The 26,221-nt window shown below is 35.4% G+C and overlaps 1 protein-coding gene across 5 annotated transcripts in view; it reads right to left on the reverse strand.

The window, feature by feature from the left end:
- Positions 1 to 26,221, reverse strand: part of PIK3C2G (phosphatidylinositol-4-phosphate 3-kinase catalytic subunit type 2 gamma) — a 354,340-nt gene that overhangs the window by 36,013 nt on the left and 292,106 nt on the right. For all 5 annotated transcript variants that reach the window (XM_040488787.1, XM_040488785.1, XM_040488783.1 and 2 more), the window contains 2 exons: positions 25,902 to 26,010; positions 5,445 to 5,520 (listed from right to left, as the gene is read on the reverse strand). In XM_040488787.1, coding sequence (XP_040344721.1) covers positions 5,445 to 5,520; positions 25,902 to 26,010 — 185 coding nt within the window. The remainder of the gene's footprint in view (positions 1 to 5,444; positions 5,521 to 25,901; positions 26,011 to 26,221) is intronic.

A 26,221-nucleotide genomic window follows, 5' to 3' on the forward strand; every position in this document is an offset into this window, starting at 1 on the left:
TGAAATTTTCTTTGTGGCCTAATATATAATCTATTTTCATGATTTTCAGGATAAAGAGTTTTTATATCAATTACCAATTTTCCTTATTAATTTTATTTAGTGTTCTTTGTGTCTACTTATGTAAAAAATTTTAAATGTTTTTATTTATTTTTGAGAAAGAGAGAGAGAGAGAGAGAGAGAGAATGCAAGTGGGGGAGGGCAGACACACAGGGAGACAGAATCTGAAGCAGGCTCCAGCCTGTGAACTGAGAGATCATTACCTGAGCCAAAGTCGGACGCTTAACTGACTGAGTCACCCAGTCGCCCCTGTATCTACTTACTTTTTTCACTCAGTCTTTCATAAATCAAGAGAAGTTAATTAGAATATCCTATTACCAGTCTGTGTATTTTTCCTTGAATGTTCCATAATTTCTGCTTTATATGTGTTGCTGTCATATAGTTGATATGTAGTCATAACCACTCATATCGTTATTGAGAATTGTACTTATGATAGTTTAAAAGTTGTATTCTTGTTTAATTCAATGCTTCTTGTCTTAAATGCCACCTTTTCTTTATTAACATCATGGCTCTGGTCTCCATGTCCTAATGTACCTGTGCTTGGAGTTTAATTTTTAATTTTTAAAAATCATTTTCTCTTAGGTGTGTTTTTACATAAAGTATAGAGTTATGATTTATACTTTTACTCCAACTGGAAATTTTTTCTTATAGATGAGTTTAAGCCCATTTCTACTTATTGATACAATAGATTCATTTTCTGTTACTGTTTTATGTTATTAAAGAAATATAACATTTTTGTTTTTATAATTTTTATTTTTTTTTTTTAAATTTTTTTTTCAACGTTTTTATTTATTTTTGGGACAGAGAGAGACAGAGCATGAACGGGGGAGGGGCAGAGAGAGAGGGAGACATAGAATCGGAAACAGGCTCCAGACTCTGAGCCATCAGCCCAGAGCCCGACGCGGGGCTCGAACTCACGGACCGCGAGATCGTGACTTGGCTGAAGTCGGACGCTTAACCGACTGCGCCACCCAGGCGCCCCTATAATTTTTAAAGAAAATCTTTGGCTATGTAATTTGTTTTTATTTTTATGTACTTGTAATACTTAGAAAACTTTTACTTTTGTTATAGTGGTTACTTTTATTTAGTATTCTTAGACTTTTATTTTTTTTTTGACAATATTTGTTTCCTAATAGAGACAGAGATAAAATTAATGTGTATAAAATTTTGCACTTGACTTTCATCTACCACCTAATTATATTCAATGTTATAATCTTTCTCAGTGTTTCCCTAACACTAATATTACATATGCTACAATTATTTTTATCACGTAATTTGTTAGGTTTTAGCGATATCTGTTGATACTCAGCTTTTAGAAATAAAATAATTAGAAAAAGTCTTCTAACTCTCATCTTCTTTTATCTTTTCTTGCCCACATTAGCCACAAAAAAAGCCTAAGATAATTTTCTAATTGGAAACATGGTATTTTATGATATAATATAGCAAATGCGTAAAATTTAAAGATTTCAACTTTCAAAAACAACCTAATATAAATATTTATTTCTAAGTAGCCCCAGCTCTCCCTTTCTTGTCCTTCCATCTCATTAAAAGTTACATTGAAAACCTGGGTAACATACTTCAATGTATAGATAATTGACTGAGTTCTGCTAGAGTAAGTAGCGATAATATTAACCAGAGAGACCCTGCCATGGAGACAGTGGCTTCAGTTCCCTTTTAAATTAATAGCATCTCCAACTGGAGGTTGGTAATGTGAGGTAATGATTGAAAACTCCTGTTTGCAACCATTTGTTATTATCAATGGCATATAAACATGTTTATTAATTCATCCTCTTAACTCTGACAACTGTTGTCTTTGATCATGTTCTACTCCATTACCTATGTTATTGTCACTATACCTTGACAATAAAATCTATCTTCTTCATGTCAGTGTTGTATACTGGTAGAGGATGGATAGATTTATATTTTTGTGGAGGTACTATTTTGCATGGGACCTCTATTAATTTGGGGAATATAGAGGATCATGCTATTAGAGAGTTAAAGAGTATACAAGATAAAATGCAGCAACTTTCTGGGTAGTGCTTTGGGTGAGTCTGGTTGAGTCCATATTTAATGTAATTTGCAGAAGATTTCTTTTCTAGGTGCTACTTCAAGAGAATTCTAGTGGTTGGGAAGCAGTGAAGTTCTTGTGCCTGGGCACTGCCATGGGAAGTGGGAAGTGTGGGAGAAGTGGCATGATTTGGGATTTTAGTTTTCTTCTCTTTGTCCCTTTAATAAAAATGACAAGCTACCTTGGTAGAGAATATAAATGTGTCATACATTGTTCTTTCTGTCAACAATAATTTATTCAGTAATTATTTATGGAGAGTGAATCTATAGTAGACCAGACCCTGTGCTAAGGCCTGTGGTTACATTGTGAGCAATATAGACATGGATCATGTCTTCATGAATTTCTAGTCTACAAAGAAGCACACAAAGCCATAATCACCACTGCAATAATTTTTGGGGAAAAAAAGCATTTTAGGAGTAAAGAGCAAAGACAATTGAGATGAGATATGAAGGATGCAAAAAAAAAAAAATGGTGGAGAAGGTAGAAAAAGTCAGAAAAAGTCTGACAAAAAAAAAGTCTTTTTTGTCAGAAAAAGTCTGACAAAAAGTCAAGTGGTCCAGGCAGAGAAAGGTCCATCTGTTACGTGCTGGTGTGCTTGTCTTAGTTGAGGAACTGGAAAAAGAATCAAGATAGGGAAGGGTCTGATATTAGCACTAGAAAAGGAAACTGGAGGATGCCAGATTTTGCTGGGATGCCATCATGAGAATTTTGGTCTTTACCCTAAGGGCAGGGGCAACTATATAATTTGTGAGACTCAGTGATAATGAAAATGCAAAGTGAAAATGCAGGGTCCCTTTTACAAAAATTATTAAGAATTTTGAAATAGTGACAGTAGAGTATTAAACCAAGTGCAGGACTTTTCTAAGCACTGTGCCTAGTGTGACTGCACAAGTCACAAACCCATGAACTTGGCCCTGCCTAAGATCAATGGGAAGCCAAGCAAAAGTGTGAAGTAGAAAAGAGTATTGATTGGATTGGCACTTTAAAAGACAAATTCTTGGGGCGCCTGGGTGGCTCAGTTGGTTAAGCATGGGGCTTTTGATTTTGGTTCAGGTCATGACTTCATGGTTTGTTGAGTTTGAGCTCTGTGTCCAGCCCTGTACTGACAGTGTGGAGCCTACTTGGGATTCTCTCTCTCTCTCTCTCTCTCTCTGTCTCTCTCTCTCTCTCTTTGCCCCTCTCCCATGCTCTTTCTCTCTCTCTCTCTCTCAAAATAAATAAACATTTAAAAAAAAGACAAATTCTGGGGCGCCTGGGTGGCTCAGTGGGTTAAGCGTCCGACTTCAGCTCAGGTCATGATCTCGTGCTCTGTGAGTTCCAGCCCCGCATCGGGCTCTGTGCTGACAGCTCAGAGCCTGGAGCCTGCTTCAGATTCTGTGTCTCCCTCTCTCTCTGGCCCTCCCCCGTTCATGCTCTGTCTCTTTCTGTCTCAAAAATAAATAAATGTTAAAAAAAAAGACAAATTCCTTTTTTATTTTTATTGAAAAAAATTTTTAATGTTTATTTATTTTTGAGAGAGGGAGACAGAGCATGAGTGGGGGACAGCAGAGAGAGAGACACAGAATCCAAAGTAGGCTCCAGGCTCTGAGCTGTTAGCACAGAGCCTGACGCAGGGCTTGAACCCATGAGCTGTGAGATCATGACCTGAGCCCAAGTCAGATGCTTAACCAACTGGGCCACCTAGCCACCCTTGTGTTTTGTTGTTTTGAAACAATAGGCTGTCTTTCATATGCAGTCAAATATTGAGAATCAAATCTTTTGTCTATCACCACTCTGCCAAAACAAGTCTTGAGTATTGTATGATGTAGTAAGAAATTAGCAATGAGAAAAAAATCAAACCACCATTTTATTTTTTACAATAATCCTAATTTTTTGTGTGCTTATGTATTTCAAACATCATATAGAGAAATAATACCTCAGCAAAACTACAAATTTGATAGTGATCCACAGTTTAATTTTTTGATACATAGAGAAACAATTTCCCTTAAGGACTTTTATGACAGAATAGAGATCAAGCTATTACTCTTTAAAAAGTCTGACAACTATAGAAATCAGCAACCTTATGCTTTTTTTTAAATCTCGTTAGTTCAAGTTTATAAATACTAATGGTAAAAGTTATCCCCAGCTAACAATATTTTTGAAAAGAAGGTAATTGTTAGATATTTGTGTATCATGTCAAGAAAAAAAGGAAATATTTTTTGGGGGGGGATGTCATTCTTTAGATACATGCGATTAATTATAAGAAATTACCTTATATTTACTTAAAAATATTTATGGTTTGTTCTATTAACTATATTTACTTAATAATGTTTATGGTTTGTCTATATAAGCAAAGTGTCAGAGAGTGATGTCAAATTTGGAGCTTGTGACAACAGAGCAGTGCATAGTGGGGAAGTGAGTCCTCAGTTTAAAGTTACTTCAGTCTAACAGAAGAAGTAGGCTGACACACACATAAATATACAACTTAATAAGCAATTACACTATTCAGCTTGATCTGGTTGTATAGACCTCTGCACTTAAGTGTAAGTAACTACAATGTTAGATACGAGCAGAGGTGAGAAGCTGATGGGTCTAATCTTAAAGGCAAAGAATCACAAGGAGGATACGGATAAAATAAAAACAAAGAGCTGTGAAGGAAAGGAGGGTGAGGCCTAGCAAATTATGGGCTTGCAAATCTTTGTGAAATAAAAACCAGTATCAGTATTTGATAGTTACTGGCAATGGAATTATATTATGGACACTTAAAATTAATGGGACATTCAAAGAGAGTTCCTGCCAGTCTAGGAGATATGCTAGAAAAGTTCATTAGGATTAACACACATTTGGTGGAAAATAGGGTAGATAATTGTGCTGGGATAGTTTGGGATCCAGGTAATAAAAGAAGACTTCATGAGGTAGAGTAATTACTGAGCTTTAAAGGATAAGAGTGAAATGGCTAGATAATTCATAATCATTGTTATTGCCTAATATTTACTTTTGTTTCTTCCTAAGATGTTGAGTAATCTGGAAAACTTACCTGCAGGGGAAAACAAGAACTCTGTCTCTGAAATGCAATTCCACCTCGAAGCACAATTAATTGAAATGAGTTAATAGTGTGACATCATGTAGTTATCATAAATGGACAAACACATCTTGGTTTAATTTAACTTGAACATATTTTAAGGGGTTAAAAAGCTTTGGAAATAGAAAATACCCTTAAAGCTTATTCTTTAAAAAGATTTTAATTTGAAAGCTGAAAAAAATATGTAGTTGTGATTTTTATGCACAATTATATTGAAACTCAAAAATTGTACATAGTAATAATGATAAAACTACTTGCCTAGATCCACAAATGATTGTTCTTCAATTGTTTGTTGCACAGGCTCAGAGAGGAAAAAACTAAGCACGCAATCACTCTGAAAAAAAAAAAAGAAAATATAATATTTCTTCATATGTTACTTATTTATTGCTTCCATTCACTAGTAGAGGATAGACCCCTAATTTAATATGACTGGTGTTCTTATAAAAAGGGGAAGTTTAGACACAGGTATTTATGTAGGAATGACAATGTGAGGAGACATAGGCAGAAGATAGCCTTTTATAAGTCAAGAAGAGAGGCCTGGAATAGATTCTTCCCTCACAGCCATCAGAAGGAAACAACCTTGTTGACACCTTGACTTTAGACTTTCATATTCCAAAAACAAGAGACAACATATTTCTGTTCTTTAAATCATCCAGCTTGTGGTACTTTGTAATAGCAGCCCTAGGTAAGCAAGACAGCACCCAATGCTGATCCCTTCATCTATGTCCTAGATTCTATTTCTTCCTCCTTAGGAACCTTGTGGAATATCTCAATCTATACGTTAGTAACTTTACCTTCTTCCTTTCTTTCTCATCAGCATAAAGTAGTCTCTCCATTTTAACAACTAGCAAACAGAAGAGTCAAACCACACAAAGTATACTCACACGTAAATAATACCCTGTCACTAATGCCCCTTTGGAATCCTGTTATTTCTGCCCCCTCCCTTCCTTGACACAAACCTATGGGAAGAGCTACCAACATTCATACTGGTTTCACTTCTTCAATTTCTATTCTATGGTCTACAGCACTCAGGATTCCCCCCACTAATCATTCTCCAAAAATGCTTATAACATCATCTCTAACAACTTTTTCTTTTTTCTTGTCTCCCGCCCACCCCACCCCACCAAATCTGATGGGGATTTTCTTGGATGTTATATAGCTACTCTATTTCTAGTGAAAAACTCTCTATCATTTGTTTTTATGATACTAGGTTGTCTCAGTTTTGCTTCCATTTGTCCCGTCATCTCTTTTTGGACTTTTTTTTTCAGGCTCCTTTTCCTTTTGGTTATAATTTAAGTTCTAGTGTTGTTCACTTCCAGGCCATCTCTCTCATTCCTGACACATTCTTTCTGGGTGATGTTATCCCTTTTGGCAGCTTCTACAATGATGCACCAATCTAAACCTTTATCCCAGATCTGTCTCCTGAGCCTCAGCCCTCTATATCAAAACACCTATTTGTTGGCTTCCTTGACTTTTCTAAAGACAATTACAACCAAAAAGTGCACCAATAACTGCATTTTCTTTGCCTTCAATTTGCTACTTCTTCCTATGTCCAGGCTCAAAATAGAGTGTATTTTTTAGACTCTCCATTGTTCCTTACTCCACACATAATATTTATTGCTAAGTCCCCTACTGAATTCCTAAATATCTCAACTACCCATTTCTTCTTTCCAGGTATGCTTCTGAGTTCCAACATCCTCACTTCTCACCTAAATTACAGCAGGGATTCCCAACTCTTACTTTGCTACTCTTTAATCCAATCTGTTTTCCACTTCATAGTCAAACTGATCTTTCAAAATAAATATCTAACAGTTAACTGCTTAAAACCCAGCAGTGGCTCCTTATTGCTTTTATGAAACAGGCCAACTGCTTCACAAGGCTTGTAAGACCTTTCTTGCTTGGGATATTGCTCATTTCCCCCCTTTATCTCTCACCATTTCTCTCTAGGACTTCATGCTTAACTACACTGAATTATATTTCTTTCCTCAAGTGTGTCAGCTCTCTCACCTCTTTGTCTTCCTACACACTTTGTCGTTATCCATCCTTTCCACACTTATCCACCCATTTGCCCAAGGTTTTTCATGCGCTTTCTTTTCTACTCTTTTAGCCTCGTCGATAGGATATCAAGAGGAGGGATTATCATTTATTCACTCATATCTAATAGAGTATTTTTGCTTAATAAATATTTATTAACCAGAACTGAGATCTGTTTTTACATAAAGAATACATTGGTTTTCCAATGCATATATTGTTATCTATGTAGCAGTTTTATGCATCAGTGTAAATTAGTTAACTACCAAATTTTGATCTCTATGTATTAATCTCTTGTGAACTTGCTTAATAAGAATCTATACACAAGAAATGTATCCATATTCAGGATGCTGACCAAATCAAGTTTTTTGTTTTTTTGTTTTGTTTTGTTTTGTTTTTTAAGCTTAAAGTCAAACTTCAGACTGTGTAGAATTTGTTGAAGAAAATTTGACCTTCTTGGGCCTTTTGACAGCTAGTCAATTATTCTTTTCTGGTGACATTTTGGCCTCACCACCCAATGGTTATTAAACTTCAACAGTAGGCAGAATATCTTCCCAATTAGTGTCTGAAATGTCACCACTAGCCAATTATTCCCTTGTGTTTACACTGTCATATCCTTGAAATCCTCATTTGTAATTCCGGGTGTGGGTGACATACTAAATACTAATTCCTTATTGTAACAAGAGTGTTTTCATTCTTGAGGAGAAACATGACTCCGTGTCAATGGAGGGAGAAATCAATAAAAGATATGAAGAGGGGAGGAAAAGTAATGTTGTTGGATCTTAAAATAATTAATTTTGAAATTTTCTGAGACTTGGCTTTACTCACGTGCATGCCTCCCACTGCTTTTTAGCACACTGCACCACTATAGAGTATGAGTTATAGAAATGTCAGTACTAAAGTTGTTCTTACTGATGACTTAGATCAATGTTCTCAGTTGGGTTTGTATTGATCCCCAAGCAGTGTAGCTACATTTAGTTGTATAGGTTGTATACTGAGCAACATTACAGGTGCCATTTTTTACATGGACTCTAAGTATAATCCTACTTAGCAGTGTTCCCCATATGTAGGGCTGGCAGATATAGCAAACAAAACCAGAGGATGTCCATGCAATATTTGCAACATACTTATTCTAAAAAGAGATATGTTTATCTCAAATTCAAATTTAACTGGGTGGCCTGCATTTTACTTGCTACCCTACAGTATGAGGTGTCTAGAAAATGTGTGGGCACATTTTTGGTTGTCTCAGAAGATACAACTGGCAATTAATGGGCAAGGCCACTTATCCTAAATGTGCTGCAATACCCAGGAGGTTCTCACATTATGAAGAATGTTTCTTTTCTGTTTAGTTCTTCAAAAGGTAATGGTCTCCCAGGTTAAAACAAAAACAAAACAAAAAACTCTGAAATTAATTACTCTATTCTAGAAGTGAGAAACCTGAATATTATATAGCATAAGTGATTCAGTGATTGAAATTAGTACCAAAAACAAAACAAAACAAAACTAAAAACAAAATGCAACCAACCAACAAAGCCCTGTGTTACCTGTGTTATCATTGCCAATGGCCTATAGATGTGAAGAATGCATATGGGAGACAGGTGGGAGATGTGGCTACAGAGTCCTAGAGCACACTAGTTCTATAGAAACCTGAAACTACTGTGACCTGTTGATGAATGTTAAGCAGAAAAGCATCACAATCAGGTATTTTTAGAAAGGTGACAGTGCAGCATTGTGGAGAAAGAAAAGGCAGCAGCCAGTTTTGGAGAATATCATCAGCAACATATTGTACTTTCTAAGCATATTGTATTTTCTAATTTTCCATTGTGCTTTCCCATTAATTCTCTAAAATGGCATTTGCATTCTCTCCCATTCCCTTTATCTCCCTGGTCCTGGTGGTGGGGTAGGTAGCCTCCTCACATCTCCTTGCTCTTCTAACCTCCATTCTTTCTTCTTTTATAAAAATACCCTGCTTTGAAGATCATGTCTGCTGACTCTACTGCCCTCCCCACCTCCCTTGCTGTTGCACTTGTCTACTGACCTCTAGGTCACTGACCTTCATTTCTTGAACATTTTCCACCCTGGAACATTGTCATTTTCTTCAATAGTTCTTGTCATAATTCACACTGTTTTGTTTTATTTTATTTTATTTTATTTTATTTTATTTTATTTTATTTTATTTTATTTTTGAAATAATTTTGTGTTTTACTTCACTTTTTTTTTTTAGAGAGAGAGTATATGAGCAGGGGAGAGGGGCATAGAGAGAGAATCTTAAGCAGGCTCCATGCTGAGCATGGAGCCCAACACAGGGCTCTATCCCATGACCTGAGCCAAAATCAAGAGTCGGACATTTAACCAACTGAGCCACTCAGGCGCCCCATTTCATGCTTATCTTAATATTCACACAAATTATCCTTTCCTGTGGTAGTTTCTTTGCTTTTTAATTCCTCTCACCTATTGATGTTGTTCTGCATCCTACTGAGGCACTCACTTCTGTTCCCTTGATCCTGTCTCGATCAGTGAAGAAAGGGCTTCCATTATCTTGAAAAGAATTTCTATAAGCTACCACCAACACATCTATCATCTTACTTCACTTCTACCCTTTCCTCCATTACATGGGTGGACTGTCTGTACTTTAATCTCACACTGATTTGGGCACAAGATATCATGCTCTTTTCTCTACTCAAGGTTAACACTTTGGCCTCTGGCTAAGTTCTCATTTTTCTCATTAACAGTTTTTACTTCTTCAATAGATCTTCCTACCAGCATACATATATGCTATAACATTTCAGTAAACAAAATTTCTTGACCTACATTTTCCTGCACATTATCTTATTCCTGTTCATCCTTAGATAAAAGCCCCTGCAAGGATAATTTCCTATTTTTATCCCAAATGCCTCTCTTCATATTCTCCTTTGAACCTATTCTTTTTTTAAAATTTATTTATTTTTGAGAGAGAGAGAGAGAGCATGTGCACACGAGTTGGGGAAGGGCAGAGAGAGATACAGAGATCCCAAAAGAGAAATCTGGGCTGACAGCGCAGAGCCCTGTGTGGAGCTCAAACTCACAAACCATGAAATCATGACTTGAGCCGATGTCAAGAGTCAGAAATTTAACCAACTGAGCCACTCAGGCACCCCTCTTTTGATCCTGTTCTAATCAGAGTTTTGTTTCTAACACTCCCATCAAACTGTTGTTAAATTCACCAATGATACCCATTTTTCTGAATCCAGTGGTCAATTCTCAATTTTTGACCTAGCAGTAGTATTTGAAACAGCTGATTTTGCTTTCTTTGAATTTAATTTTCTATTGGATTCCAGGCATAAAATGCTTCTGGTCTCTAAGAGGTTGCTTTTTTCTCAACCTCTCTTGTTGATTCTCTCCATCTTCTCAAACTTTAAACTTGGTATGCTGCAAGGTCTACTCCTCAGATCTCTTCTGTGTTTACATTTCACCCTAAGTAATCTCATCTAGTCCTATGGCCTAGAAAACCAATCATTTGCTGACAACTCCAATATTTGAATTTCCAGCCTTTCTTTTCCCCTCAACTCAATTTTCCACTTGACATCTCTGATTAGAAATTTTGTATGGAACTCAAACCTAGTGTATTTTGATCTAAACTCCTGTTTGCTCCCACTCTCCACTGCTCCGCCTATAGTTTTCTCCATCACAGCAAATATTCAGCCAATACAGACTTGTATGGCCCTAATGGTGGGTTAGTGGCTGGCACTTTTCCTGGTCAGTGTCTGTGCCCTAACACTTGTTAAATATTTGGTCTATCCCTCCTATGTGGAACATTATATATTTGGTGAATAAATCAATAAGAGTTTGGGCTTTTTTAGGGACCCTAAAGTTACTGGTCTTTGATATATCAATGTTTCAGGTCAATGCATTAGGTTTTATTAAACGTTTTATAAGATTATATACATATTTTCTTTGCTAGAGTAGATGTTTCACTAATATGGGTTTTTTAATGTCTAATAATGCACTTGAAAGTTAGAAATGCAGTCAACAAAAAGCAAATTTGAAAGCCAATTGAACAATTTAAAATTAATATCTGCATCAGCTTATTTTTGTCAAGTTCAGAGCTCTTATTAATATGTTGTTTACCAATTATATTATTAAGCCATTTGCAATTTAAAATGATTGATTTCTGAGAAAGCTAATCAATTCAAAGTTGCTCAAAACTTGTGTTTTTCTTACATGAACAAAGACTACAGAGAGTTAAAGTATTTGCAAAGATCAGAAGTAATGTAATATAACACTGAGATCAATTTTTTCTTTCTTTAAAATAACACATTAAGAATTCCCATTTATTAACTGGCAAGCCAACATCTAGAATTGGCTGCAAGATTTAGTTTCAGTGAGTTAAAACAATAAGCTAAATCTATCTCAAGCACTGTGAAAGACTGTAAAAATGTGAATTTAAAAATGAATTCCCATAAGAGTTTTAAATCAAAGTTGAACAGTAATTGTATTTTATTGCCTTTTTCATAAGGTAGCTTGTCAGAATGTCCAGTCTTTAATGTAGTTCAACCCATTATGTTCATATTGGAGTTACATAGAAGAACGACACTATCAAGAACGGCGAACTTCTAAAGAATCTTTCATAATTCTCATTCTAAAATGTCATCAGCACTTCACTAGACTCTGAAAAATAATCTTGGTTTTACTGATGGTACACATGTGACATTTATCCTGCCTGCAAAGTCATCCCAGCCAGCTCCAAATAGCAAAAGAGCAATGTAGTGACAAATGCAGTAATTAACATCTGGGTTTAGCAACCAGGGAACAAGAAACATATGTTCACTATTAAGATGGGATTTACCCATTTGGATTTATTTTGACATTGGATTTCTGCTTAAAATAATCACATTGCCTACACCATAAGTGATATTATTCCTTATTTTAAGAGGCTTTTAGAAATGAGCAGCAATACTGCTAAGAGCTATAAATTACAGTGAATATAACTTTAAACTTAAAAAGAAAGGAGAACTGTTTATATATCTCAGCTGAATTCAGATGTGGGGATATGTGTGTTTAGGTTCTGCAATCATGTGCTATAACTTATTATTCCATGTGTATATTGTTCTTTATAAACATCTTATTTAGTTTGCAACACAATTCCACCAAAACAGAGCAACATTTAAAGCAAAAAGAATTCCTGTTATCACAACTATCATTTGCTTGTGGAATGAAATTACATTGAAAGGATAAAAAGAAGTTTCTATTAGCTTCAGAGAAGAAAGTAAAGCTAAATAGACAAAAGCCAGGTAGATACAGGACTAGGACATCTAAACTGATGCTTCCAAGCTCATTAAAAGAGATATTGAGGTAACATAGAATTATAGTCTTCATTTATGCCTATTTTCTTTTATCAACAGATTATATGGGCGTGTGTGTGTGTGTGTGTGTGTGTGTGTGTGTGCGCATGAGAGAAAGAGAGAGAGAGAAACAGAGAGAGACAGAGATTTATAGGCATTGCTCTACCTGGGTCCCTCTTATGTCTTTAGACCAAAGCCCCAAAGATGTGTCTCCCATCTAGCCTAACTCTGATACCTGATATTGGACTTTAAAACAGACTGTTTTGGGGCACCTGGGTGGCTGTCAGTTAAGCGTCCGGCTTTGGCTCAGGTCATGATCTCACCATTCGTGAGTTCGAGCCCCACACCAGGCTTTGTGCTGACAGCTCAGAACCTGGAGCCTGCTTCGGATTCTGTGTCTCCCTTTCTCTCTGTTCCTCCCCAACTCATACTCTGTCTCTCTCTCAAAAATGAATAAAGATTACAAAATTAAAAAACACACCCTTTTTATCTCATTTACTCAACAAAAAGCAAGACTGTTTACATTTGTGAATGACGCTAGGAGGGAATATAGCAGCTGATTTAGCAAGATAAGATTGTCCAGTTTTACATTCAGGCTGCATCTTCTACTTCTTCTCTTCTTTTTCCATTCGCTGCCATATATTTCTTTATGTTCATGTCTGTATTTATCACTGTATTATAAACTCATTGAGAATAAAGTTTATATGGTATTAGTTGAATCTCTCCAATTTGTTCTCTTACAACCAATTTAATCCTCTTAGTCTAGAGTGTTATACATAGTAAGTGCCCAATAAAAAATTTAAAATCTTTACAAGGTTATGTTCAGTGATATAGAATATTTTTAGTTACAAATAAATGTACTAAATGTACATTAATAATAATTGTACTAATATAACTAAAAAAGAATGTGAGCTTTAGTATATAGGCATAATAGTATTATTTGCCTTTCCTACACTGCCATATGACAAGCAGCTGGGTAAGAAGAAAAGTATTTTTATGAGCATTTTTCTAGGGCCAGAGATGGGGATTATTCTATTGCAGGAATATTCATCACAAATGTAAAATTACTTTAAATCTCTTATTTTATTAGAAGCAGAAAGGAAACTTGCATATGTATAAAAATTTCCTCTAAGCCATTCATAGCACTTAAAATAATTAAAATATTCATGTTACATCCATGACTCTATAGATTTGATGATTACATAGATAAAACTTTGTTGATATATATGAGAAAAGGGAAAAAGTGTATCAATAGTACGAAACTTAGAAAATCTCAAAATAACATGATTTACTTTGAAATTATGTAACTTTTAGGCCGATAATGTTTTATTTAGTTAAATGATGTTTTCATTTCTAGAATATAAACAAACTGAACCAGGGAACAGTCCACCAACATATGGAGACACATAAAGCTTTCACCATGATTAATCCATTTGAAGATAATTGAAAACTGACCACATTATGCAATTATGCACAAAGAACCTGGGTGATTAGGCACCTGGTATTAATGCTAATCAGCATCTGATGATATCCCTGTCAAATTATTATTGTTCTATTATCATATAACCCATATAATGAGTATTATCTCAAGACCCATAAAGTTCCTTAGCAATAAGGGGGAAAAACCAATTATGAAGTTATGGAAGTCTTTATGGGGCCACTGGCACTTATCAACATAGACAGACTATTGAGAAAGACTGTAAACTACTTAGGGCAGTGCCCTAGTCTGATTCCACTTTTGACTTTCTGGAATAGAATTTCTCAAATCTGGCTGTGCGTCTAAATCCACTTGAGTTCTTAAAAAACAATACAGATACCTAGATATCAACCTTTACCTAGAGAATCAACATTTCTAAGGATGAGGCCCCAGAGCATAGTTTTTATTTATTAAAAATTTTTTTAAAATGTTTATTTATTTTTGAGAGACACAGAGTGAGAGTTGGGGAGGGGAACACACACACACACACACACACACACACACACACACACAGAATCTGAGGCAGGCTCCAGGCTCTGAGCTGTCAGCACAGAGCCTGACACGGGGCTCGAACTCACAAACTGTGAGATCATGACCTGAGCCAAAGTCGGACACTTAACTGACTGAGCCACCCTGTGTCCCAAGAGCATACTTTTTAAAACCTCCTCAATTTATTCTAAAAAAATTGATCACAGGTGCTATTAAGGCACCCCTGGCCAGACCATATACAATGTAGGCAATCAATAAACATTTGCTGAATGGCTAATGCAGTTTTCCAAAATAGCCTCTTTTATGCTAGTGCCCACATTTAATTTTTGTTGACTTGATTTTTATTAATATAGCACTACTTTATTTGTTTTGTAGTATAGAAATGGCAACTAATGAATTCAATTAAATTATCAGGGGGGTGTTACTTTAGAAGAAGGCACATCTATAATATTGGCATCCTTTTGTAAGAGACAAATGGGATCCCCCTCGTTGGAAGTTCAGTGTGAGAAGATGGCTGACATATTCTCACTTAGAGTATTTATAGGATCTGTGATTTTACAATAGTGTCTCATGTTTGATGATATAAATACCTCTTCTTTTTCCTTCTGTTTTTTTATTCTCACTCAACTCTTAGACCTTAATTCATCCAAGAACAAAACAATGTGGTGTCTGAAGTTTCTTCACCTTCCTTTTCCTAAATACTGACCAATAGGGATTAAAAACAAAAGAAAAACATCTCTTCCTGGGGTATCTACAGTAGAACTTTGGTTACCACATTAGCAAATGTGAATGTGATGAAACCTGGGACCTCTATGTGTGGTGGTTTTTTTCATCTGCCTGTGTACAGCAGTGACTGTGGTGGGCAGCAATATTCGCTAAGCCTTGCTGTGTTAAGCTGCCCCTTTGCAAGTCTTACCCACCTGTTATGTCTGACTCTTTTGCTTTCCCCTCTCATAACAGTCCTCTGCTAACATTTCTGTAGACCTCATCCTGTGAGCAGATACATCTAAGCATTCCCTATTGGAAGCCTGCTGCCACATAAAAACAGATCTCAAAACTTGTCTTCTTCACACTGGGGCCAGAAATCAGAAGCCTCTCCACTTTGCACTTACTTGTCTCTGCCTAAATGGGCCAAGGCCTGGCACCTTCAATGGTTACTAGATATTTTGTCAATTACCCTGAAAAGGCATCGCCTTTAAAACAGCTTTAGTATAATCAGTAAGGCAACCTTCCGCATACAAAGATGATAATCCCATCCACTATCCCCTCAGCATTTTCCCTTATAGACAAGTGCCATGCCCATGAGGCCCTTGACTATAGCATAAGTTAATGGACATGACCTTAGGAGAATGTTAGAGTTAGTAGAGAACATTAAGATGTCAACATTCTAAAAAGGGATGTCTGGCGAGACCCCTTGATCTTGGGGTCATGAGTTCAAGTCCTATGTTAGGCATAGCATTCTATATTCTGAAATACACAAAAAGTAGTTGAAATCCAATGAAATAAATTAAGTTGCCTTGATCGTATAGGGCAGAAGCCTCTGTTATAACACATTTCCCATTACTCACTGATTAAGACATAAAACCAAATATATTCAAAAGATAGAATACAATTTATATTGAGTAGGCAAGTTTAAATTAATGTATATGCAATATATCTACACATAATCATTTATTATAGTATAGTTTTACTATTGGTCTAACACCATTTTCAACAATTATTTTATATCTTTGTTTTCAGTTTCCTCATTACATAGTTCTAGTCCCATAATGAACACATACTGTTTACTTCTTTCTCTTTGTTCGTAACAGACATATTAAAAATGTGCTCTGAGTGGTGTTTCTGAAGGGTACAATCATGATCCAGTGCACTATTAATGCTCATCCTTTATGAGAATGGCCAGGCAGTGTTCCTGGCCATGGTACTGGGTAACCAGTGGGACCACTTTCTGAATTGGCAGCTAGCAGAGTTCCCAAGATTATTCTCTAGCCAGCCAGGCTCCGTCATGGGGTTCCTATGGGATTATACACTGGGGTGAGGAAAAATATCAAAATTACGTTAATTTTTATTTTGTAACATCATCCAAATATTCCATTTGTCTACAAATTTTTATTTATTTATTTATTTATTTATTATTTTTATTTTTTTCAGATTCTAAACACATTCTCTTTATCACATATTTGATCCAGAGAAGAAACTATGTGTGGGAGGTGGGGAAAGGGACCACCTTGCCTAGGAGCAACCCCCATCTATTTTTCTACAAAATTTAAAACATTTATTACTTATTAGTTTAGTAGTTTCTATTAAAACATAAATAAATGACATGTTTTGGAGGCATGAGCTAATTTATAAAAGCAAAAAACAAAAAACCAAACAACAACCTGAACTTATAGGATGTAAGGATAAATAAGCAACCACTGCTAAATACTTTTCAGATGCAAATTTTCAGTCTTTCAGGTTTTGAAAAGCAATATAAATCCCATTGTTAATATATGCCAATGGTTCTGTTATTATTCATTTAAAATATCAATTAAATATTGATGAGTTTGTAAATGCTATACATGGGTAAAAATTGAATGAATATAGTTATTGAGTTTTTTAAGCTTCAAAACAAAAGGAAAGCATAAAACCATAATGGATGCTTCGTCCTTAAAATTCTTTTTGTCTAACACAACTTTCTCCCAATTTCTATTTACTAACTCCTATTTGCCCTTTACAACAACCTGAATGCCCAGCTCTCTGGGATGCCTTCTCTAACTCACTTGGAATTCAGTTAAGTATACCTCCTTAAGTGCTCAACCACTTGTCCTTTGATACAAAACAACATCTCCAGCTGAGAATCTACCAGCCTGGAAATAATATTGTAGCACAATCTTCTTGAGTTCATATTTGCTAAAAGTCAATCATATAGGAGGGCACCTGAGTATCTACTATATTGAAGGCCAAATGTCTGATCATGTCCAAACTGGAGAAAAAAAGTGTGTGTGTGGGGCAGATGTCTATAGTATATACCTCATACTATAGGTAATTTTTCTCAAACAATAGTGTGCATTAGAACACCATGCAAGACTTATTATTACACAGATTGTTGGGTCTCATCTCCAAAATTTCTTATTTTGGGCCTCTGGCTGTCTCAGTTGGTAGAGCATCGACTCTTAATCTCAGGGTTGTCAGTTCAAACCCCATGCTGGGTGTAGAGATTACTAAAAAATAAATAAATAAACTTAAAAAATAACAAATGGGCTAAAATTTCTGATTTAGTCTGTCTAGGATGGGCTGAAAAATTTGCATTCTTGTAAGTTCCCAAGTGAAGTTCCTAGCACAGTCCAGAAACTATGCTTTAAGAACCACTAGTCTTAGAAACTGGTGATAGGAATTCGAAAGTCTCACCTCTTGCTTCTAGCTATATGGAATCTAATGCAGTCATTATTGACAATTCTGGGGTCTTTTTCTAATAGCTTTAGGACCCCTAAGATCTGAATTGTGGGATTTTCTTCTTTTAAGTAGGTCTATTCATCATCAAACCACGATATTACCCAACTGGGAGGTACAGCAATAAGCTAACATCCTGAATCAGCAAACCTACAGTTGAGACAGAATTTTTAATACATTCATTAATATATTGTATATTTAAATTTCAGTAAGGTTTCCTTGATATACATTGGTTTACTCTACCATACAGCATGTAACTGAAAAAACTTCAAACCATGACTGCAGTAGTCTCCTCTACTACCTTTCCCACATTCCAAGTAGAGAAGAAAGGTTGTTGAATTAACAGCTGAGAAACATAGGATTCTTTGACCCTTTATTAAGTCTCAGTTGTGGGATCTAGTGTAGTCCTCCTGCATAATGCTTGCAATTTACTGAAGCTTAAAATATGTCTACATATATAGGATGATGTTATGTGTAGGTTTCTTAGGTCAAGGTACAACCCAAGTACTGCTGACATTTAACTAAGACTACAAAATCCAGGAATTGCCTATTAATGTCTGAATCAAGGCTACACTAAGAGGGGCACCTGGATGGGGGAGGAGAAAAGGAGTGTTCTCAAAATTTTAATCAAGAAACCTATACAAGGGCCAGTTGGTATAAATGCTTCTGTTATTCACCCGCAACTCCAACAACAATGGGCATTTTATTAATTAGCATATTGAATGTCAGACATTAGATTTTTAAAAATAAAAATGGTAGCTTATTGGCTAGCTTGATTAATATTGGAAATGGGCTCTCATTGGTGATATTAAAGTTATTCCAGATATGTGGATTACTTACAAATATTCCATAAATGTTTTTCATTTTTGCATTAAAAGGCAAAAAACCAAACAAAACAAAGCAAAACCACAAACAACCATAATAGGCTTGCATACTGTACCCTTAGGGATAATGTTTTAGATAAATCCCTAAAGAGTCCTAAGTCTGTCTAAGAACTCTGAAGGATTCCATTAGTTTGGTACTTGCCTCTAAAATTTAGCATTTGTCTCATAGAAACCTTTAATTCAAATGGTGATAGAAACACCTAATAGTATAGAAAGCTAGTGCTCCTTTGAACATTTGGAAGGAGTTGCACATCCATGTGCATGTATAGCTTATATGCTTATATGAGTGTGTATGGTATGTGGGATCTTAATGTTTTTTGTTGGTTTTTTTTTTGACACATATAAGAGAGCAGAACAGAAATGGAGTCTGGAATTTCTGGTATTAATTTTCCAGACTATTCTCAGAATTATTGGTGAGCACATCAAACAGCTTACCAAGGAATCATTAAATATTTTTTCAGATGGGAAGTGTCAATAGACTTAGACCCTCTGATATAGCCTATGAGAGAAAAGTTATATTTGAGCATAGGATGGGGGTGAGAAAGCAAAATGGCAGATATCTCTGAAAGCTGTGGGTGATGATTGCAGTTCTAGAATCCGATTTTTGAGGACAGTAGATTAAGCAAGCCATTTAATGCACACCTACCGATGAGGATAATTGGATTACTACACAATTTGTGTCTTGAAACTTTGCTTGAAAGCATCAGAGAGCTAACAAGATAGTGAAGAAGTACGAAGCCAGGATGTGGGACAAGGATTTGGAGATGCAAACTTGGGTTTGACACTACATTTCTGTTGTGGGTATTTATTGATATGGCTTGGAACAGTGGATGGGCTGAGAGGTTGAGCAGTACTTTTGACCACCTTGCAGAAATAAGAGGAAAGGAAATGGAATCCAGAGCTGCCAAGTAGGCTCTTGGTGAATCTGCCTCATTTTGGACTTAGATCCAAAATGGCTACATCTGGGGCACCAAGGTGGTTCAGTCAGTTAAGCGTTAGACTTCAGCTCAAGTCATGATCTCATGGTTCGTGGGTTTGAGCCCGACATCGGGCTCTGTGCTGACAGCTCGGAGCCTGGATCCTGCTTTGGTTTCTTTGTCTCCCTCTACTCTGCCCCTTACTCACCTGTGCTCTGTCTCTGTCTCTGCCAAAAAATAAACTATATATATAAAGAAACAAAACAAAATGGCTACAATTAAGGAACAAAGATGAACCCGAAATAGGCCCTCATAAAGGCTACAGTTTGGTTTTGAAAAATCTGAATCCCTGCTATTGAATTTCAGCAATCCTAGATTGTTAATGTCCTCAGATATTATAATTCTCTATACTAAAGTAACAAACAACAACATAGGCCTCCAATTATTTTTACAAACGACATTGCAGTGCAATATCTGGCCACAATAAAGGAAAATAACCAACCTTACAAAGGAACAAGACTGGCTGATTAAAGAACAGTAGAAATACTAGACAATAGAAATATACATTTCCCCAATGTTGAAGTTTTTACAAAGATTTAAAAATAACTATGCTTATTATTTTCAAAGAAATAATAAAAAGGACAGATTTTCAGCAAGGAATAGAAACCAAAAAACAAGGAAATTCTAAAACTGAAAAATATAATAATTGAAATTGAAATTAAGAGCTCAAAGGATGGATTTAACAGTATATTAAGCACAGATAAGTAGGGGCGCCTGGGTGGCTCAGTCGGCTAAGCAGCTGACTCTTGATTTCAGCTCAGGTCATGATCTCACGGTTGTGAGATCAAGCACTGCATTGGGCTCAGTGCTGAGTGTGGAACCTGCCTGAGATTCTCTCTCTCCCTCTTTTTGTGCCCCTCCTTCACTCGTGGGCTCTCTCTCTCTCTCCCTTAAAATAAATAAATAAACTTAAAAAAAAAACTTAAAACAACCTTAGGTAAGTAGAAAATAGGTAACTCAAAAGCTAAGTCAGAAGAGAACTATTGAGAATAAATTAGGAGAACAAAAGGAGAAACAAGACAGGAGTAGAGGTATGAGAAGAATTAACGTATGTGATTACAGCTTCAGAAAAAGGGAGAGAGGAAAAAAATATTAACAATGTTGGAAGCAATAATGACAGAACTGTCCAAAACTGATGAAGGACATCAAGGAACAAATTTAAGAAGTGTTAATAAGCATGACAAATAGAAACAAAGTTGTATTTGAGCAATTAAATTAAAACTGTGAAAAACAAATATAAAAAGAAAGACATTAAAAGCAGATAAAGAATAAAGAAAAATAATTTCAAAGAAGCAACAATTATAACAGTTGGATTTGAAACAGAATCAGTGGAAGCTAAAAGACAATGAACTGATAGCTTTAAAGATTTTAAAATAAAATTACTCCTATCCAAATAACATATTCAGCTAAAATATCTTCTGAGAATGAAGACAAAATAAAAACTTTTCAGACAAATGCAGATTTAAAAATTTTTCTACCAGCAAATTCATATTGAAGTAATAAATTGTGTTCTTCAGGTAGAGGGTAAACAATCCCATATATAAAGTCAGAGTTAAGAAGCAACAAAGATGAAATATGTGGGAAATATTAAACAGATATTGACTGTATAAAAAAAACAGTGCTTATTAATTTTATGGGATACAGATATAGAGATATATTATTGGGATACAGGTACAGAGATATATTATTAGCATAGCATGTAAAACTCAAATAGGTTAAATAGACTTAATCCATAGTATCAGGAAAAATCATAGTGAACACTTATAAATATTTTAGAAGAATGGTAAAATATAATACTGTAAATAAAAACTTAAGGGGTCAATTAAATCTTGGTTAGGCAGGGGGATGTAGAATTTTATTTATTATTACTCTTATTATTTTTAAAACTTTCAATGTTTATTTTTGAGAGAGAGAGAGAGAGAGAGAGAGAGAGAGCAAGCACAAGCAGCAGAGGGGCAGAGAGAGAGGGAGACACAGAAGCCAAAGCAGGCTCCAGGCTTCAGGCTGTTGGCACAGAGCCAGACACAGGGCTTGAACTCATGAACTGTGAGATCATGACCTGAGCTGAAGGTAGATGCTTAACTGACTGAGCCACTCAGGCACCCCTAGAATTTTAAACGTGTGAGTGAGGACAGGTTGAAAATAAACAAGTAACTATCTGTGAATGTAATACATAGAACAGCAAATCATAACCAAAGGAAGAAGAGGAAAGGAAATAATCATGATCAAACATAAATAAAATAGAAAAATAATATAATAAAGAGTCAATAAATCCTATGTTTCATTCTTTGCAAGGATTTGTAAAATTCATAATCCTCCAGCAAGACTGATTAGGAAATGACATATGCAAGGACTAGAAGAGTAGACATCTTTTCAGATCCTATAAATGTTAAAAAGATGGTGAGAGGATTCTCTGAATAATTTCATGCCAATAAATAAGCACAAATTCCTAGAGAAGTATAACTTAGACCCAGGAAGAAATAGAAAATGTGAATTGTCCTATAACTCTTAAATACATTGAATCTCCGTACTTATATGGCTTTCCAAATTAAAGAAATAGAACCAATTCTATACAAATTCTTCCAGCGAAAAGAAGAAAAGCAAGAAGTCTTTGCCATTGACATTATGAAGCCAGCATATTCTCCATTCTAACCTGGTAAGGACATTATAAGATAGAACACCTTTGGTCTCTGTCATAAATAAAGGTGGAAAAAAATGCTAAAGAAAATGTTGTATCAAATCTAGTAATACATAAAAAGGATAATACATTATGACCATGTAGCGTGCATCCTAGGAATGCAAATTTGTTTAAAATTAGAAAATCCATCAGTGCAATTCACCACACTAATGGAATAAGGGAGAAAAATCACTTGATCATTGATCATCTCAACAGATTCAGAAAAAAAATTGATAAATTCAATATTCTTTATTGTAAAAACTTTTTCTTACAACAGGAGGAAACTTTCTTAAAGTAATAAAGGGTACCTACAAAAACTTGTGTATTTACTGGGGAACTTTAGACCTGAAGTTGGGAATAACACAAGCATGTCTGCTATCACCACCTGGAGGCCATCGAGAGTACAAAATATCCAGAAAAGTAAATATAAAATATAAATATTGGGGAAAAAACCTCTTGTTATTTGCAGACAATATGATTGTAAGTAGAATATTTAAAGATACAGATAAATTATTAGAAGTAGAAGTGTAGTTAGTAAGGTTGTTGAGAAAAATGTCATTATATAAAATCAGTTGTATCTGTATACTGGTAAAAAAAAAGAATTTTACCAAGTAAAATAAAATATTTTAAGATAGTATTGTTAAACTACTTTTGAGAAAAAAATGTTTTAAAGATTTAAATAGGTACATGATAATGGATTGGAAAATACTAAGATACATTTTCAACTAAAATCCCAGCTAGCTTTTGCATGGAATTGACAAGAAAGTTTTAAAATTTACATGTAAAGATGAAAGTCCAAGAAGAGCCAAAATATTGTTTATGATAAGGGTAAATTAGGAGAATTCACTCTGTTAGATTTCAAGACTTAGTATGAAAGTACAGTAATTAAGCCTGTTGGCACAAGGGTAAACAAAGAGATCCCTGGCATAAAATATAGAGCCCTGAAATAGACACATACCTACATGGATATTTAAATCATCACAAAGGTGTCACAGCAGAGGAGCGAGAAAAGGAAAATATTTTAAATAGTGTTGGAACAATTAGAAGTCTACATGGAAAAAAAAATAAGAATGACTCTTATATCACATGATGCACTAAAATCTATTCTAGACCAATTGTAGGTTTCAACGTGAAAGGCAAAAGAGCAAAGCTTCTAGAAGATAATATATGAAATTGTCTTTATGACAGTGAGGTAGCGCATGTTCTAATCATCTGGGAAAATATCAATACATTTTACTATATTAAAAATAAGAGTTTCTGTTTATCAGAAGATATAATAAAGAGAACAAGAGGGCAAAACAAGTGGAAGAAAAATCATTACGACATATTTAATTAGCAAAGGATTTTTATCCACAGTACATGAAAAATACTATAAATTAATAGAATGTCGTATAATTTAATAGAAAAAGGGCAAGAGACATGAGCTGTCACTGTACCGAAGGGGACATCCAAATGACCAAACAACATATGAAGAGGTGCTCCATCTCATTCGTAGTTAGGAAAATACAAACTCATGCGCAATGAGATGCACACTCACCAAAATGGCCAAAATTAGAAACACTGGCAATACCAAGTATACACAAGGTTGTGGAAAATGTGAACTCTTATTCATTGCAAATAGGACAGTAAATTGGTCATTGCCTATAATCCTGAAGATAAGCATATATTGAAGTCCAGAAATTCTGTTCTTAGGTGAATGACCAACCCATGTAGATTAAGAGACATACAAGTAGAAGAATATTCATAGAAGCATTATTTGTAATCCTAACTTGGAAACATTCCAAATGCCTATGTAGAGAGGAATCTACAAACTGCCATATATTCATGTAAGAGAATACTATATAACAATGAAAATATATGCACCTTAGATATGGTCTATCCCTGCATTGTTGGTTTAAACGATCATTTTGCCATTGTCTCCCAGTTCTGCGGTTTGGCTGAATTCACCTAGGGTGTCCTTGCTTGTCTCTAATAAACAGTCATTTGGTGACTGGAGCTGGAGTCATCATTCACTCAAAATATTGTGACATTGAAGCTAGCTGAAGGTGAGAACCTCTGCTGGGCACCAGCAGAGCTGTGTTCCCTGGACCTGTCTCTATTTGATCTATCCATATTGTTTCCCCACCTGGCTCACTCCGTGGAGCTCAATTTCTTATATGGCAGCTGAAGGTTCCCATAGTGAATATCCTGAGTGAAATTGGCAGAAGCTGCATGGCTTTTTCTAACCTAACTCTAAAGTCTTCTGTAGACTTTTCTGGATATATATTATACAATTTAAAAGGCTAAAAATTAAAAGAACATAATTCCAGTCCAGTAAGGAGGGACAGGATCTCCCAGAGTGGTGAGGAACATTGTTCTTCTTCTTGTTTTTAGTCCCTCACTACCCTCTAAGGCTTAGCTTAGCTCTTGACAACCTGGCCCCAACCTCCTTGCTGATTTTAATCTTCCTTTCACATTTTGCACTTAGATCACAAGAATGCTGAGAACCAACTGACTTGTGCTGCACTTTTTCATGTATCTCTGTGATAGAATTATGGCCCTCCAAAGATGTTCACCTTCTAATCCCTAGAACTTTTGAATACATTACCTTACATGGCAAAAGGGGCTTTGCAGATATAATTAAATTAAGAATCTTGAAAATGGTGAGATTGTCCTGGATTATCCAGGTAGGCCCAGTGTAAACACAAGGAGACTCAGAGCAAGAGTCAGAGAAGGAGATGTGAGGGACAGAATCAGTGGTCAGAATGTGCAATTGCTTGAAAGGGCACAAGTCAAGAGATGTAGGAAATCTCTAGAAATTGAAAAGGCAAGGAAATGAATTTTTTCCTACTATCTCCAGAAAGAACCAGTCCACCAACACCTTAAGTTGAGTCTCTCAAGACCCATTTTCAGAATTCTGACCTTCTAAACTGAAAGATAATAGATTTCTGTTGTTTTAAACTCCCAAATTTGTGGTAATTTGTGACAGGAGCAATAGAATCTAATGATATCCCCCACCCCCTTTTTTCCCCAATCTACGACCTTTTCTATATTGTTTGGTTTTACTTGAAACACTTCCTTACACCAACTCTTTTTAAAATCCTACCCGGTATTAAAGACCTAGCTCAGCTGCTCTCCTCCTTGAGACCTTCTTACCATCAGAATCAGAAATAACTCTTAATCCTCTAAAACACTAGGGCACTTACCAGCACTGATAGTCCACTAATCACATATTACTTCAAGTACTTCAAGTATAGAAAGGTGCGATATACCTTACTGCTGTTCCAATTTCTGTTCAGGAATGTTATACATATTAGTCACACACTCACTTGTTGAGTGGATATAGGAGGAAAAGAAGGTTATCATAAAGTATTTAAAAATATTTCTAGTAATAATACATAAAATAGTTGATATTTATATAAAAATATAAAAGTAAGTTGTAACATACATTTGCAACTTTATATGATCCATTTAATATCTGTTCCATGTAATGATTTAGATCTCTGAATCGTTTGTGGTCTGAGTTTGTAAAAGGTACGTGCCACCAATGAGGAAACCTGTTTAAAACATAAATAAAATAAAAAAGAAGTGTATCTTTATTAGTTTGAAAACTGGTCTCTGCATCTTAGGGTTGTTAGTGAAGTTATAGCTACATCAGATGGAGGGGCCAGTGAAAACATTAAAAAAAAAAAAAACACATAGAACACATGATTAATCCTGAGAGTTTCATTAACATGATTGTGGTCACTTGTGCTATTTTAACTTTCA

This window comes from Herpailurus yagouaroundi, unplaced genomic scaffold, assembly GCF_014898765.1.
Source record: "Herpailurus yagouaroundi ecotype Mexico unplaced genomic scaffold, PumYag 166, whole genome shotgun sequence".
In the NCBI taxonomy this organism is placed as follows: domain Eukaryota; kingdom Metazoa; phylum Chordata; class Mammalia; order Carnivora; family Felidae; genus Herpailurus; species Herpailurus yagouaroundi.